General features: G+C 43.4%; 1 protein-coding gene across 1 annotated transcript; it reads right to left on the reverse strand.

Annotated features, from left to right (window-relative positions):
* Positions 1-573: 573 nt before the first annotated feature.
* LOC118791993 (ectonucleoside triphosphate diphosphohydrolase 5-like) lies at positions 574-12,921 on the reverse strand. Its single transcript, XM_036549619.1, has 15 exons — positions 12,726-12,921; positions 12,067-12,190; positions 8,817-9,196; positions 7,852-7,931; positions 7,086-7,229; positions 6,311-6,386; positions 5,593-5,628; positions 5,096-5,184; positions 4,656-4,735; positions 4,201-4,262; positions 3,735-3,836; positions 2,815-2,958; positions 1,861-1,917; positions 966-1,081; positions 574-680 (listed from the first exon to the last, which is right to left on the reverse strand). Exons 3-15 carry the CDS (start codon positions 9,040-9,042, stop codon positions 597-599), a joined length of 1,296 nt encoding a protein of 431 aa, XP_036405512.1. The 5' UTR covers positions 9,043-9,196; positions 12,067-12,190; positions 12,726-12,921; the 3' UTR covers positions 574-596.
* Between the last annotated feature and the right edge of the window lie 1,098 nt (positions 12,922-14,019).

The raw sequence follows: 14,019 nt of genomic DNA on the forward strand, positions 1-14,019 counted from the left end.
CTTTTGACAGCTGTGATGTCATGTACGTTACCAGAGTGCACTTACAGGAGTGCATATTATGCGTTAAAACGGTGTATGCAATTATCAGATATGCAATTACAGGGAGTGGACTGCAGCTCACTGTCTCAGCCTGTGCAGACAGGGCTCACTGTGTCCAACAGTTCCTATAAGAGCCACGCCCTTGTCCCATTCAAGTGTGCCTGGGGTGAACACTAGTCATTAATCTCTGTTTTAGTTTGAGTGACACTATAACTGAATTGTGGAAATTTTACTGCAAAGCGGGATACATATTATCTTTCATCTTGTCATTTTTATAGGTAGCTTCATTAATTTCGGACGGAAATTAATATTTTTATCTTTATAGTTATTGCTGTCATTCTCAGTGTACCTGGGATGTTGCACTTAAAAAATTATAAAATCTTAAAATTCACATTATGACATCTTTTTCTCAGTGTTCTCAAATTATCCCTGGGATGCCAGGGTCAGGGTGAAGGGCCGGGTTGCATGGCACGGCTGGGCCAGGACAGGGGGTGGAGTGTGTGTATGAGTCGGGGCCAGGAGGGGGGAGGGGGGGGGGGGGGCATCTCTCGAAGCCTTCAGTGGATGTTCAGGTTTCGGAGGTGGTCGAACGTGGCGCCCAGGGCCCAGCTGGTCTCCACGTTGTTCACTTTCTTGGTGAGCTGTGGGAACAGGGAGACAGGGCAGGATGAACTCCGGTTCCTCACAGGCATATGGCTTTTTCTCCATCCTGCCTTCTTTGGCTGTACTTTCTGCTCTCTCTCTAGCTTTCATCGCACATAGCGTCACCATTCCTCCACACAGGCGTCATATTTGGCCCTAATGGACCAATCCAGGACCAGCTTACTCAACCACAATGCTTAGCAGAAACATTACAAGGGAAAAAGAGGTTGCTGATCCTGAGTCAGTGCTCAGGACCTGCTCCCTGTGCATCTGCAACGCCTCACCTGCAGGACTGTGCTCTCCTTGAAACCGAAGCCCTCCTTCAGCAGGCAGGTGATGTAAGTCATGTCCATGCACAGGAAGGGGCTGACAGTGCGGAACTTGGACATTTTATTACACACTGCAACAGAGAACAAGCTTAAAGTTAAAAACACTGGAGTATACTGGAGCACAGAGCAGTGAGGACATTTCCTTTGCTATGGTTTTGCTGGTTTGCCTTGCCTTCCCTGTATAATGTCTGTCATTCTTTCAGTTTTATGGAGTGTTTTGCTTGACTAGATGCTACTATGGAGGAAGAAAAGGCTTCCCCCCCACTTTGAGTTCTTCCATGTGAAGTGCTGAACTCTTCTGTGTTAAGAGTTTTTTTGCTAATCTGTGGCCTTTGTTCCAATCTTAGTTACCAACATGGTACCTGGATCCAAACTTAATAGGACCTATATGTGTCTGTATCCTTGGTGTGTGCTAATGGCATTAGACTAGACTAGATGTCAAGGATACATAGAAGGGGTGCTGGTCTTTCACCTGTAATTGCAGAAGTTTGAATTTACCTCAAAATTAGATGATGTCTGACTCATAGTGTGTTGTAGACACTTCAAACTGGAAAATGACCAATAAGATGTGTACACTGTAGGACACTTCCTGGGCGAATGAGAAAGGCTACTGGCTAATTTTGATCCTCTAGGTAACCCTGCCCTGTTATTCCACGTAAGATGTCATCACAAACTATTCTAGAAACTGTCATTCTAGAGACTGTCAAACATCTACTTACCTTAGGTCATAAGTTAGGTCATTGTGCTCAACTGGCCAAACCACTGCCTGAGTGCAGAAGTCTAGACTGCAGCTATGCTCTGGACATTTTTTTGTAATTATATACAGGCCTAATGCTGCTTGGGCTCTAACCTTCTTTGGCTCTCTTCCTGAAGTCCCTGACTTCCACCATCCCACCTTGAGTGCCATCTGAAACATAAACACAGAGCAGCAGGGTTATGTTTCCTGTCTGCTCAAACCCTCCCTGGGGGAAGGCAGATTTCACAGGCAACTTTCGGTCACATCTTATAATAAGTGTGAACTTCAAAAGGCCTCCATACAGCATACACAACACCTTCGCAAGCAGTTACAGTGCAACAATCTCTTAAATCCACGGGATCTATGATAATGGTATAGACAGTTTCCATTACCTACCCATTAACACAGAAACCCACAGTGAAAAAGTGCAAAAGTGCAATAATGAACGCATCATTCATACTTCTCTTTATTTTCTCACAACGTTACAGCCCAGCGCACGCAAACTCAACATACTCAAAACTTAAAGTGTATTCCCATGACTGTCATGTACAACTACAGTACAGGTGTGACAGCCAAGCACTCTACAACTAAACATTTAGTCCATAGTACCAGCCACACAAAAGCCATGACAATACTCTATATTATCAAATAATAAAATCTTCTTGATCCTTTTATTGTAGAACATTCACCATTATAAAGCCAATTGTATAACATTTGAAATACTATACATAACATGCCATATATTCTGTAATAATCTCAAATTGAATAAAAAATACCAAATTAAACAGCCTCCAGGCTGAAGCAGAAAAGTATACAAATACCCAGAGATATCAAAACAAGGAGGGCAGAAAGGATGTTTTGACATGGCTGACCTCATTTAAAATAAAACAAAACGTAATCACGCTTCTTTCCAAAGCTTAACATTTTGTCATAGCTTCAGAACACTATCCGCCAGCCCTGCCTGCGTGTGTGTTTCTATCTGTGGATGTCCTCAGAGGCTGGGAGTGGGGCTAGAGGCCAAGCTCACTGACCACACGGAGGAGGAGGTGGGGCTTCTGCGAGTCTCACCAATCAGGCCGGCATCCACGGCTCGGTCGAAGTAATAGGAGAAGGCGTAGAAGACGCTGCTCCCCTTCAGTTCCTCTGGCTGGTGCACGATGCCCTGCACCACCTTCAGCATCTCCTCGTAGCATGGCTTGAACCCTGTGTAGCCTGGACGCCATGGGGAGACAGTGGGGGATTAATACAGCATCAGCACACCTACTGCACCAGCTGGACTTAGCCAGTTCCTTCCCGATGAGTCTATTACTCCTTTTTGATCAGCAAAATGCAACATGTGACATGACCTTCTGTCCATTAGGTATGGATGTAAATCCAAATGTTATATTAAGTTACATCTCCATGGTAATGCTACTGACATTATGGAACACTGATGATCTGTGATCAATCTGCTGATAAAACACCACAGCAACGATGTGTATTGTGCACAGATTTCTCAACAAACGGACGTTTATCCTTCACGATAAGTAGTTATTTGAGACCAAGACACTCCATCTGATAATTAGTCTGACTTTTTTGATGCTGCTTGTGCTGATGAATCATGGATATGGTGCATCTGAAATACAGCCCAGTGGCCAGCATGCTGTCTGGGGTGTGACTGAAGCGCACACTACTTCAAGCACTCCCATGTCCAGTACCCATTTCTATGTTTGGCAGGAGATGTGTGGATTTCTATACTGCGATTTTGTTGATATTTATGTTCAAAATGCTCCAAAGACATGCATGTATCTTGCTGGATTTGCCTGTAAGTTCCCCTGAATGAATGCATATGCCAAACTAAATGAAATGTGCGTGCAGGGTACATATGACCTTCAAAACAAAGCATTTTACAATGACTGAAACAACTAAACACAAACCAGAGGAAGGGAGGACTCCCAACATATCAAGCAGCCAGACAGCTTTGGATTTGGAAAGGAAGCAGCCCTCACCGTCTACAATACCACTGATTTTGTACGTGACTCCTCCGAAGGACCAGTCCTCTCGGAACTTCCTGGGCAGGCAGGAGCTCGAGAAAACTTGCCACTCCAGTCCTGGAGAAGGAAACAGCAGCATTTCAATGGTGTCTTCCAATTATCAATTGTAGTATTCATCCTGACCCACGTATCCCAGGGATAATTGTAGCATTGCAGTATTCATAGAACAACTAGAGCTCTATAAATGCTCTGTGATATGCTCAAGTGATATGAACACCCAAAGGGAGCTTGAAATTTTGATGTTTCCTTGAGAAATGCAATGGATATATACAAATATGGAACCCAGGGAAACTGTACAGCTGGAGAGCAACAAGCACTGAGTCAATGACCGTTAACTAACTGCTTTTGTTAGAGCTCTGGGCCTACTGTGTGTCAGAGATTACATGACAAACTCATGCTCCATACGCACTCACTGCATTACCTTCTGCCCCCAGGGCTCCCAGTGCTGCCAGGCGGGCTGCTTTTAGTCCATTTCCCAGGTAACTGTGGGTGGGTGGAGATTAGGACAGTTGTTACATATGGGCATTTGTCAATGAGGTGTTCTAAGTGTAGGCATAATATATAACCAGCTAGTGACCCCTGTAGAGTATACTACTCAGCAGTGATGGAGGGAGTTTCATGAAAATCATTATGGATGGAGCATTCCATGCACTGCCAATTGCTGACTTGTTTGAGCCAATCAAAAGACTTCGCTCCCCACAGCAGAGCATTATGATTGGATGAAAAGACTGAGTCACTGATAATTTTTAAATGTATGAATACTTGCACTCTGATCACTATTATCTAGTGCATTGGGGCTCTGCTGTGGATTGCGTGTGTATGGTTGTGAAGCAGGGCGTGCGTCAGTCAGACGATGGTACTACACGATGGCACTACCTGTAGGTGTACAGCTCGTAAGTGGTGTTGAACATGTCAAACTTAGAAACATGGTCAGCCGGAGCCGCCTCAATCGTTTTCTGTAAAAGAGAGTACAGGCATATTCCACCATAAGGAGCTGATCTATGTATCATTCTGTCTTGATATGTTTCATGATTGTGAAATAATACAACTGCAAAACAAGGGTCAGTGATCTATCATGTTAAAGTATTTTGGCCTGGTAGCACAGGCTGTACATGTACTCCTGCCTGCCTGATGTTTAGGGTGAAATCACTAAACTGGGAGACACACTTTGCCCAAATAATAAGGAAGAATTCATTAACTGACAAACAATTTTACAAGAGATTTACATACACACACACCCACACATATACACAAATATATATGAACAGATATATAAATACAGTAAACTCTGCTCTAATGGTATCAGAGGTATTTACCTTGGATCTAGGGAGAAATGTAATCTGGGTTGAACCTCCACCTAAATCCAAGATGCCCACTGTGTTTTTGCTACTGGAGTACAAGTGACCTGAAATGAAATACACTGATGCTTGGAGACAAAGCGCGACTTCACAGAGAGCTCTGATGCCGAGCTTTGGGGTTAGGAACCTCTCCAAACTGCAACAATACATGCAAGCTCACAGTGTTTGTTTGTGGTTAAAGACCTGCAACTAGGGGGTTGCCGGTTCAATTCTCATGTGTGACAGAACAGTACAGACATATGACTAATGCAGTCCTTTTCCCAGCTTTTGTGGGCATCTATAACTAATGTCAGTTATGTTTCATTGCTGTAGCTAGCCAATATCACAGGTTATCAAGCTGAGATGGAAACTCAAAGCTACCACTCATAATCTTTGGTATAGTCTGAAACACGATTCAGCACCAAATCAAAGAATCATTTACAACTGCACTCCCAAAGTATGACTGGAGAATTTACCTGTCAAGAAGTTCACAGTTACCCAGGCCAAGATACCTAAGAGAGAAATGAAATCACACCTGTTGAAATGTCCAGCCCGAGGAAACATCTTTACATCGACAAAAATGCCTTTAGACTTTAACTTCTCAAACTGCAACTTCAACAATTTCACTGCATGAATGAGAGGTAGGAATCACTGCCACGACATGCACAAGGTGATCAGATTACATTACATTAGAGCCTCTCATTCAAAGCATCTTGTAAATTTAGAGTGAAGGGTGGGATGTTGAAACACGTAAGTACAGGTCTAGCGGTAACAAGAGGTGTGGAATGGCACACAGCGAAAATGCTGACAAATTGGGTTCATTACACAATGAGGTAACGTGACACCTCCTTCAGGGGACGGGATCAAAGGAGCATAATTACACGCTTCCAGACACACTTTGGGTTGTGGGTATGACAGCAAAGCAGCTTCCAAAACAACTCAAATCATGTTCTGACAGCTGAAGGTGTTTCTTTTTTTTACCACATTCAAATCAGTGTTTCATTCTACCTCACCAGGAAGTAACTGGCAGCTGCATTAATTTGGTCTTTTAGGGCTGTGAAATGATTCATCAGCACTCTGTGACTTGAGGACAGCAGACACCTCTGGTAGGGTGTATGGGCAAGGAGTCAGTGTGCTAAGATGGACAGTTGATGTGCAATTGAACAGGCTGGTAAAGACAGTGGTCGACTCTACCTTCATTGGTTCCGTCCATTATGCTGACGCTGTTGTTCGGCACAAAGAACGGAGATTCGTCAAACACCTCGCGAACCTGGAGGGGGGCATGCGTGGATCATGGATTTGAATGGGTTTATCAAACTCAACCGCATGTCTGCGTCATTGCGGTAATCCAGCCACATGCGCCTCATGATTTCAGAGGGAGCGGTCCAAGCAGTCTGTCTGCCTTCACGTCTGGCCGGCTAGCCAGCCAATGTGTTCTCAGTGACCGCTGTGACCACCGTGACTCACTCAGAAACAGTACAGACAGACGGCTCAAAAGCATGAATGAGCATGTGATGAACAGAGATCCATGTAGTAAACCACAGGCAACAGACACTGCTGTGCTGATGGGATAAACACTTTCCTGCAAAACTGGTGGCACTGTGTTATAGTGGTTGAGGTAAGGAGCAGAGCTGCAAGCAGTAGGTTGCAGTTTCTAATCCAGGATGGGGCATAGCTGCTGTACCTTTGAGCAGGGTATCTAACCCAAATTTAACCAGTATATCCAGCTGGTACTGTGTGGGTCCATCAAGATGAGAGCGGCAGGATCCACTACAGCACACAGACCGTGATAAACCATTCATGCTGAGACTGTGTTGAACCGGTAACACACAGACTGTTACTGTTAAACTGTTATGACTGTTAACACACTGTGTCTATGAGTATAATGCCAGAGAGAGGCCGTACATTAGAGCCAGTCTCCTTTTGGGGAGCTTCTCTCTGTGTCAGCTGCCAGGACGGGGTGGTGTACCTGTTCCAGCAGCGCCTGCGCCTTCTGTTCGGGGAGCAGGCGGAGGCCGGCCGTGGCCCTCAGCACCACAGGGGTGCGCTTCCACTCGAGGCGGGGCACCGTCCTCTTCGCCACCTTCAGGAGCTGCCGCACCGTGTCCCCTCCCTGGCCCCGCCCCAGATCACAGAGAACACCGTCAGCAAAACGCCGCGGCTGGGAAGCCAGCGCTCTGACACCGCATTACTATCTCCCGCTGTGCAGTCGGCCGACCGCGCGGCCCTGAAGACCAGACCCTGCGACTGTTTCACAGATCCAAGGTGCATGAGTGGAGCCACTACAAGCATTTTACATTTAGTGCAGACATTAGACTAAATAAATGCAATAAACTACATATTTTATGGGTGGCAGTGTGGTGTAGTGGTAAGGAGTAGGGCTCAAAACTCAAAGGTAGCCAGTCCACCAGGTGGGTCTCTGCTGTTGTACCCTTGGGCAATGTACTTTAAACAAACTGCCTCAGTAAATGTCTCACTGTATTTATGGATATCATATACCAATTACATGCTACTGTTAGCTATATAAGTCACTCCCGTGTTTAAGAGCGTTTCGTGTGCAATGGAAACATCTCAATAAGGCAGAATGATGAGCTGCATATGTGAACCCTGGGATTCCACACATATGCATAAATAAGGCAACTATGTAAACACTGAACCTACCAGGGGAAAAAAATGTTTGAAAAACCTACTCTTAACAGTTAGCTCCAGCCGAAACAAGGAATTAATGAGCATACCATTTCAGGTGTATCTGCAAATGCAGACAAACCGGGTTTCACCGACTGGAACATTTCATTGTCCAAAATGGGCAGCTCGCCTGTAAAACACATGGGACAAAAAAAGAGATCTCTCAGTCAGAAACAGGGACCAGTCAGGTAATGCTTAACCCCCAGCTGAGAGTGACCTGAGCTCTATCACTGGAGTATCAGCTAGTATCACTGGACTGGGAGCACCATGCAAAACATTCAAAAACCTGACACTCAGCTCCTTCCCCATAGCTCAGCTTCAAGAACAGGGACTTAGGAGGTGAGAAATAAAGTAGTTTACATGCTGACTGCATCTCTGCTAAATTGTCTCACCAATACAACAAAGGGATCTTCACCAATTATCCACAGACGTGACACCAATGCGTAATAAGTATTTACATCAACCCCTGTCTGGAAGCACACATGCTGGTCAAAAGGAAGTTACTCACCAAGAGTGACACCATATCTGACAGCAAGCAGAATTTAATGAAAGTGAGATGGAGGCCCATCCATCAAGTTGTTTTTTGATGACGATGACTGAAATTATTAAATCTTTTTTCATAGTTCATAGTTCTGCTGAGCTGAGTTCTGCAAGCAAAACTGATATGCTTCAGCAGAAAGTCCTGAATGATTAGACTGCTCCGTTTGAAATGTGTCAGATCTTATTTGCCAAGGAGCAGATGTGGGCTGGATTATCATTTTGAAAAATTGCCTTGCGGTATAGTCTGTCACTGAACACAGGCTGGGACGATGCTTAGGCACCATCACCAGAACACAAAAAAACACTGAACACAAAAGAACATGAACACAAACCTCATCATATTACCAAAAAATACAATTCACCAACCACCCACCACAACAACAACTCCTCTGTCCTATGTAGGGGTCTCTGCATCACCTCACAGCACAGGCTTATCCGGGTTACCTCAGCCCCACTGCATTCTGGGACGACTCACCCTGCTCCTTCTGGATGAAGGTGTAGACGTGGATGCGAGTGCCGGTGCTGCCGGCATCGAACATGACCGCGTAGAAGATGCGGCTGGCATTGGCGGGCCGGGCCACTATAGGCAGCACATTGTCCATGCCGGGGAATTCGAGTCTGTAGTGGTCGGCCTTCACGTGAGTCGCACCACATAAAGCCCACAGGGACATTACAGAGAGCAGCAGAATCTGCCGGGCCATCCTTGCTCAGAGAAAATATAACTGGGGTAAAATTTTCTGATGCTTTGCAAATCTTTTCGACCCCCTTGTAGGGAAAAGGGGTTCAGTCTTCTTTTCCTTGTCCTTGTCCGTCCTCTCTCAGGGGAGCTGTGAGCCGGAGTCAGTCTGCTCCAATCTGCAGAGGTCAGACAGAGAGAGATAGAGAGGGAGAGGGAGAGGTAGTGCAGGTGGCACACTGTACTCAGTGTTCCTCTCCTCCAGCAACCACATATAATGACTGGGACCTGACAGGTGGCCAAGCCCACAGCAGTAATCCACCAATCAAGAGGAGCAACTTTTCAGTTATGATCACTCTAAACCTCCTCCTGAAGAATTACACAGTCCCTAATGCATTCACAGTACTTTGAGATTGATAAACATGCAGTAATTGACACTTTAAAAGACAGTGCACTGGACTTACACCCCCTACACTTGGGGGATTAAAAGGATAATAAAATATATGAAACTGAAACTTATAGTGTGACATACAACTAAAACTTCCCTTAAATTCTGCGATGATACAAGCTCTGACCAGCAAACTCGAGATTCGACAAATTTCCCGATTCTCTTTGTCATGAAAGTACAAATTAAGAACAAACGAGTTACCAAAGGTTATGTTGTTTTACACATTGCAGTTGCAAATTAATCTCACAAAACAAAAGATAATGCCAATGTATTCACCTTAACTCACAAAAATGTGTGATCTGTTTTTTATCTAAAAAAGCAGAGAGTAAAGCAACCACTAGCTAATTATATAGCAAGTTTGAGGTATACAATGGAAATCCACTGCACCTGTCCACACAGACTGAAAGATTACATTTGACTGTTAAAGTATGGCATATTTACAATGTTTTCTTTCAAACACTGCAATTACAGCTTGCACTTACATTATGCTGACCAATTAAAATACGCAGAGCTACTTTATAATTAAGTTAAATAAAGTAAACACAATGTGATGAATCTGCACCATTTAATAGTTTCATGAGTAACTGCCTTTTCTGAAAATATTAGCAAAGTCTCAGCACAACAAACAACTGACTGGGTTTGGGAAAGCAGATAAATTTATGCTGAAATGAAGAGGAAAAATGCCTTACTTCAGTGAGCAAACAATTAAAAAGTATACCAGGCACAGCAGAGAAAAATCTATGCAAAGCACAAAAATACAAACTCCACAGACCCAAAACCAGTGTTTGTATATGTTGTATTAACTATTCGTCGTACATACCAGTACAATGTATAGTGTGTCTCTCTTTGGAAGTGGCGACGGCAGAGGCATTACATACTGGCGATGCTCTGTGTGCTGGCAAAGGAGAGCCTGAGGTCGGCAACCCCTGCCTTGCCAACGAGTCTCCTGATTCTGTATCAGCTTACTGACAGGGCCTGTAACGGCTTAAAGAGACCCAACATCTCCACGCTGCGTGCTCTTCTCCACGGCCTCAATTATAACCAATTGTTCCAAAATTCGTTTTTTAGCATTGTAAGAGGAACATGTTTTGTAGCTCCTGTCTTCCTCCAAAACAACTTTATGTTAAATAGACATACATATATTTTTATTTTTGGAATGATTTTCATTCCAGCGACTACCTACACTGAAATTTTAATTATGATCCTTAAAAATGTTTAAATTATGAACAAGGGTCAATCCTCTTGACCAGGCCAACGGTAGACAGTAAGATTAAGGCCAAAATGAGCCAAGCAGCACGTTACATAATTTCAGCCAGCCACATTTGCGCACAATCTTCCCAATCGACTGCAGTAACTGCAATTAAACCTCTGTGCCCTCCTCACAATGTATGTGCTCTGTGCATGTAGCTGATGGTGGCATTTTCCCCAATAGCTTTCAATTGTGGAGCCTGAGGTTCTTTTCAGAAGAGCACAGCACTTATTTGTGTTGGGGAGGGTTATTACTCATGTTACGGTAGGCAGCCCTGTCTAAGACAGTCAAATGTGCAGTGATGACTAGGGAGCTACAAATATGGGAGACACGTGCTTGATGGCTATTCTGAACCTGTTCTACTAGTTAGGTAGCTTTGCATGATTAACAAACATCTTGATTGAAATAAGGGTCACCATTTGATTATTTTTTACTTGATTGCATCCATTACAGACTGCTACTTTTGAGGACTCTATGAACTAATTCAGTGAATAGGAAAAATCTCTTTGATGCAAGTAAAATGCTTTAATGTAGCCCAATCTCTTTGCTGTAATTAAAATGGAACATGAAGAAAATGTACTGTAAATCTACATTAGACACCTAAAACTCATACGTTAATCATGGAAAGCAAAAACGGGATTAGGATAATTGTCATTCATTTTGGGGATCAAAAAGAAAAACATTTCATCATAAGACAACCTTTCTTTACACGAACAGTTAACAAAGAGGCATGTTTTGTCCCGTTTTGCCAGAAAGTTATGAAAATTGGTTTTGCCCATTGCACTGTGATGAAGACGGGATGTAAAGATAGGCCTACATGTAATTTCTTTTGGAGATGTTTATGCATTCCTGAATGATCCTGTGTTTACAACAACTCAAGAGATGCTGCCGTGAGATTACATTCTTTCAGAAATACACATTAGAAAGCGGTCTCCGGATAACGGTAGTTAAACCCATTTCTGCACTTGTGGCAGAATGCCTCATCTTTAGTCGACCTGAGCTGGAACAAAGACCAGAAACCAATGGCTCTCCACGGCCATCGATGCAAACATGTTGCTCGCTAAAACGCTGTGCTGCAGCCTGTGGAGTTAAATTTGAGGCGTGACGGCTGAGTGAAAACCAAGAGAGAGTAACGTAGTTATCTTTGATCGGGTATGGTGGATTTCATGAGAACCTTTGCATATGAACGCAATTGCACCGCTACCCAGTTTGCCGGCTCATAGCTAGTGGCTTGCGAACGTTAGCTTGCTAACCGTCTGCTTTCAATACAATGTTGGACAGTTAACGTTAGTTAACTTTTTTTTTCCTACGCACCTTGCTAGTTATGATGCATTCATAGAGAAACCGCTTACCTTCCCGTGCGCTTCATGATGTCAGTTAGTTAACTAGCCTTGTTAGCTAACATAATGGACTGTGTTTTGCTTGTCCAGAGTAGCTCCAGCATTTCCGGAATGATTCTGCTTTGGCACACGGAACCTATTTAGCAAAAGTAAGCAGTTAGCATAAACAACAACATATATAACAATGTACAACCTTAAACACAAGAAACTAGTTAGTGCATAGTCAACCGAAGCTATAATTTGCTATATGTATATTTTTGTAGCTAGTTTGTTAATACAACTCCACGTTTCTGGATGAGACGATCTGTCTAATCTATTTAAAACAGCCAACGTAGCCACTCACAATACCCGATACAAGCAACCTTACAGACAAGTCGGTTATTTGCCAGCTAGCGCATTCCCGTACATTTAAATTTAGATTCACGTATACAAATTGTTAACTGTATAGCTACACAGCCTGCTAGCTAAGCGACGTTCGTGTCTTACATCTTAAGAAAAGTTACATTTTCGCTAACTAGCTAACTACCTAATACACCACCTGAAAGGTTACATAAGTTAGTAGGACATTTTATCTAAGGAGGGGGTTGGCTAGCTAATAAATACATTAGCTAGGTACTTCCAACTTGATGAACGCAAGATATCTTTGATACCAACAGCTACAAATTACTTACAGTAACTGCCTAATTCGCGGTAACTTCCAGCTGCTAACTGTAGTTAATTTGTTTTAATTACAATGACAGCTACAGCAGCTAACTGAATGAATCCCGTGGTAGCTAACTAAACGCATCCGTAAAAGTCACGGTAGTACTCTTCCCAAGAGTTTAATCAGACGCCTAACGGCAAAGCTAGCCAACTGCTTAATTTGCTAAGCTGCTAACGTGTCATAACATTCTTCAAGTGGGTACAATGTGGTGAACGTCATCAGATCTGATAAACGTCATCTTTCACGTGGTGAGTGGCGTCTCCGTGGCGTCACACAACTGGAGTAGAATGTCACCGTACCCCATTGGGTAGAAGCCAATGTGGCAGAACTTTATACAAAACATTATGTTGTGTAGAGTAGGTCAACACAGTGAAGTTAATGTTCAGTTTCTCATCTCAGGTTTAAAATTCCAGAAAAAAATTGGAAAGGGGATATGCTTCTATGTTCACCCACCTCTTAACTGAGCAGGCCATTTATTGGGTACTTCTGTCTGAAGTGGCAGCCTAAATGTATGATGAATCAGTTGTACAAAGACAAGGGAAATTATCTATGGGAGGGATGCCAGCACGGGGGGACGTGTCACATCACTATCCCAAATTGATATTATTAACATACTTTATGGAGTATGTGAATCTAATCCCATCCACTATATGAACAATGGTTTTACTTCAGGGTATGTTGGTGGAACATTCCTATTGGTGTGTAGTGTTGCACTCACATGTTAGGCCGTGGGCACATTTGTGGTCTTGGCCTCATGTTTAGCACTGATGCTTACTTGGATGGATAGCGGTGTCCTTGTTTGTGTAATGTTTCATGCTTTTTTGTGAGATGTACTTTGTGGGAGTTTATCTGGATGAGAGCATCTGCTGAATGTAAAAAATGTAAAGGTAATGTTAAATATATTCATCTTGCACATTGCTCTACATAACAGCTTCTGCTGAGTAATGAAGTGTGAAATGTAAATGTGATGGAATGAGCTTCACAGAGCGGTCAGGCCTGTAGCGGGACTGGGAGAGTCTCTGGCCATCTTCCATCACAGACTGAAATCTCATCTATTCAGATTGCATCTTGGCTCCCCTACCCAAGCATAACTCACATCACAGTATTTGAGTAGTTTTACAGAAGGGTGTGTTGTGTTTGTACACTTACACAACGACACTGGATAGTGAATAAAGTTTTCTGTAACTTTACTGTCTTTCCGCTCATTCAATACATCGGTGCATCTCAAAGAATCACTGTATCAATGTGCAGCATAATAACTC

Source organism: Megalops cyprinoides, chromosome 17 (assembly GCF_013368585.1).
Source record: "Megalops cyprinoides isolate fMegCyp1 chromosome 17, fMegCyp1.pri, whole genome shotgun sequence".
NCBI lineage: Eukaryota > Metazoa > Chordata > Actinopteri > Elopiformes > Megalopidae > Megalops > Megalops cyprinoides.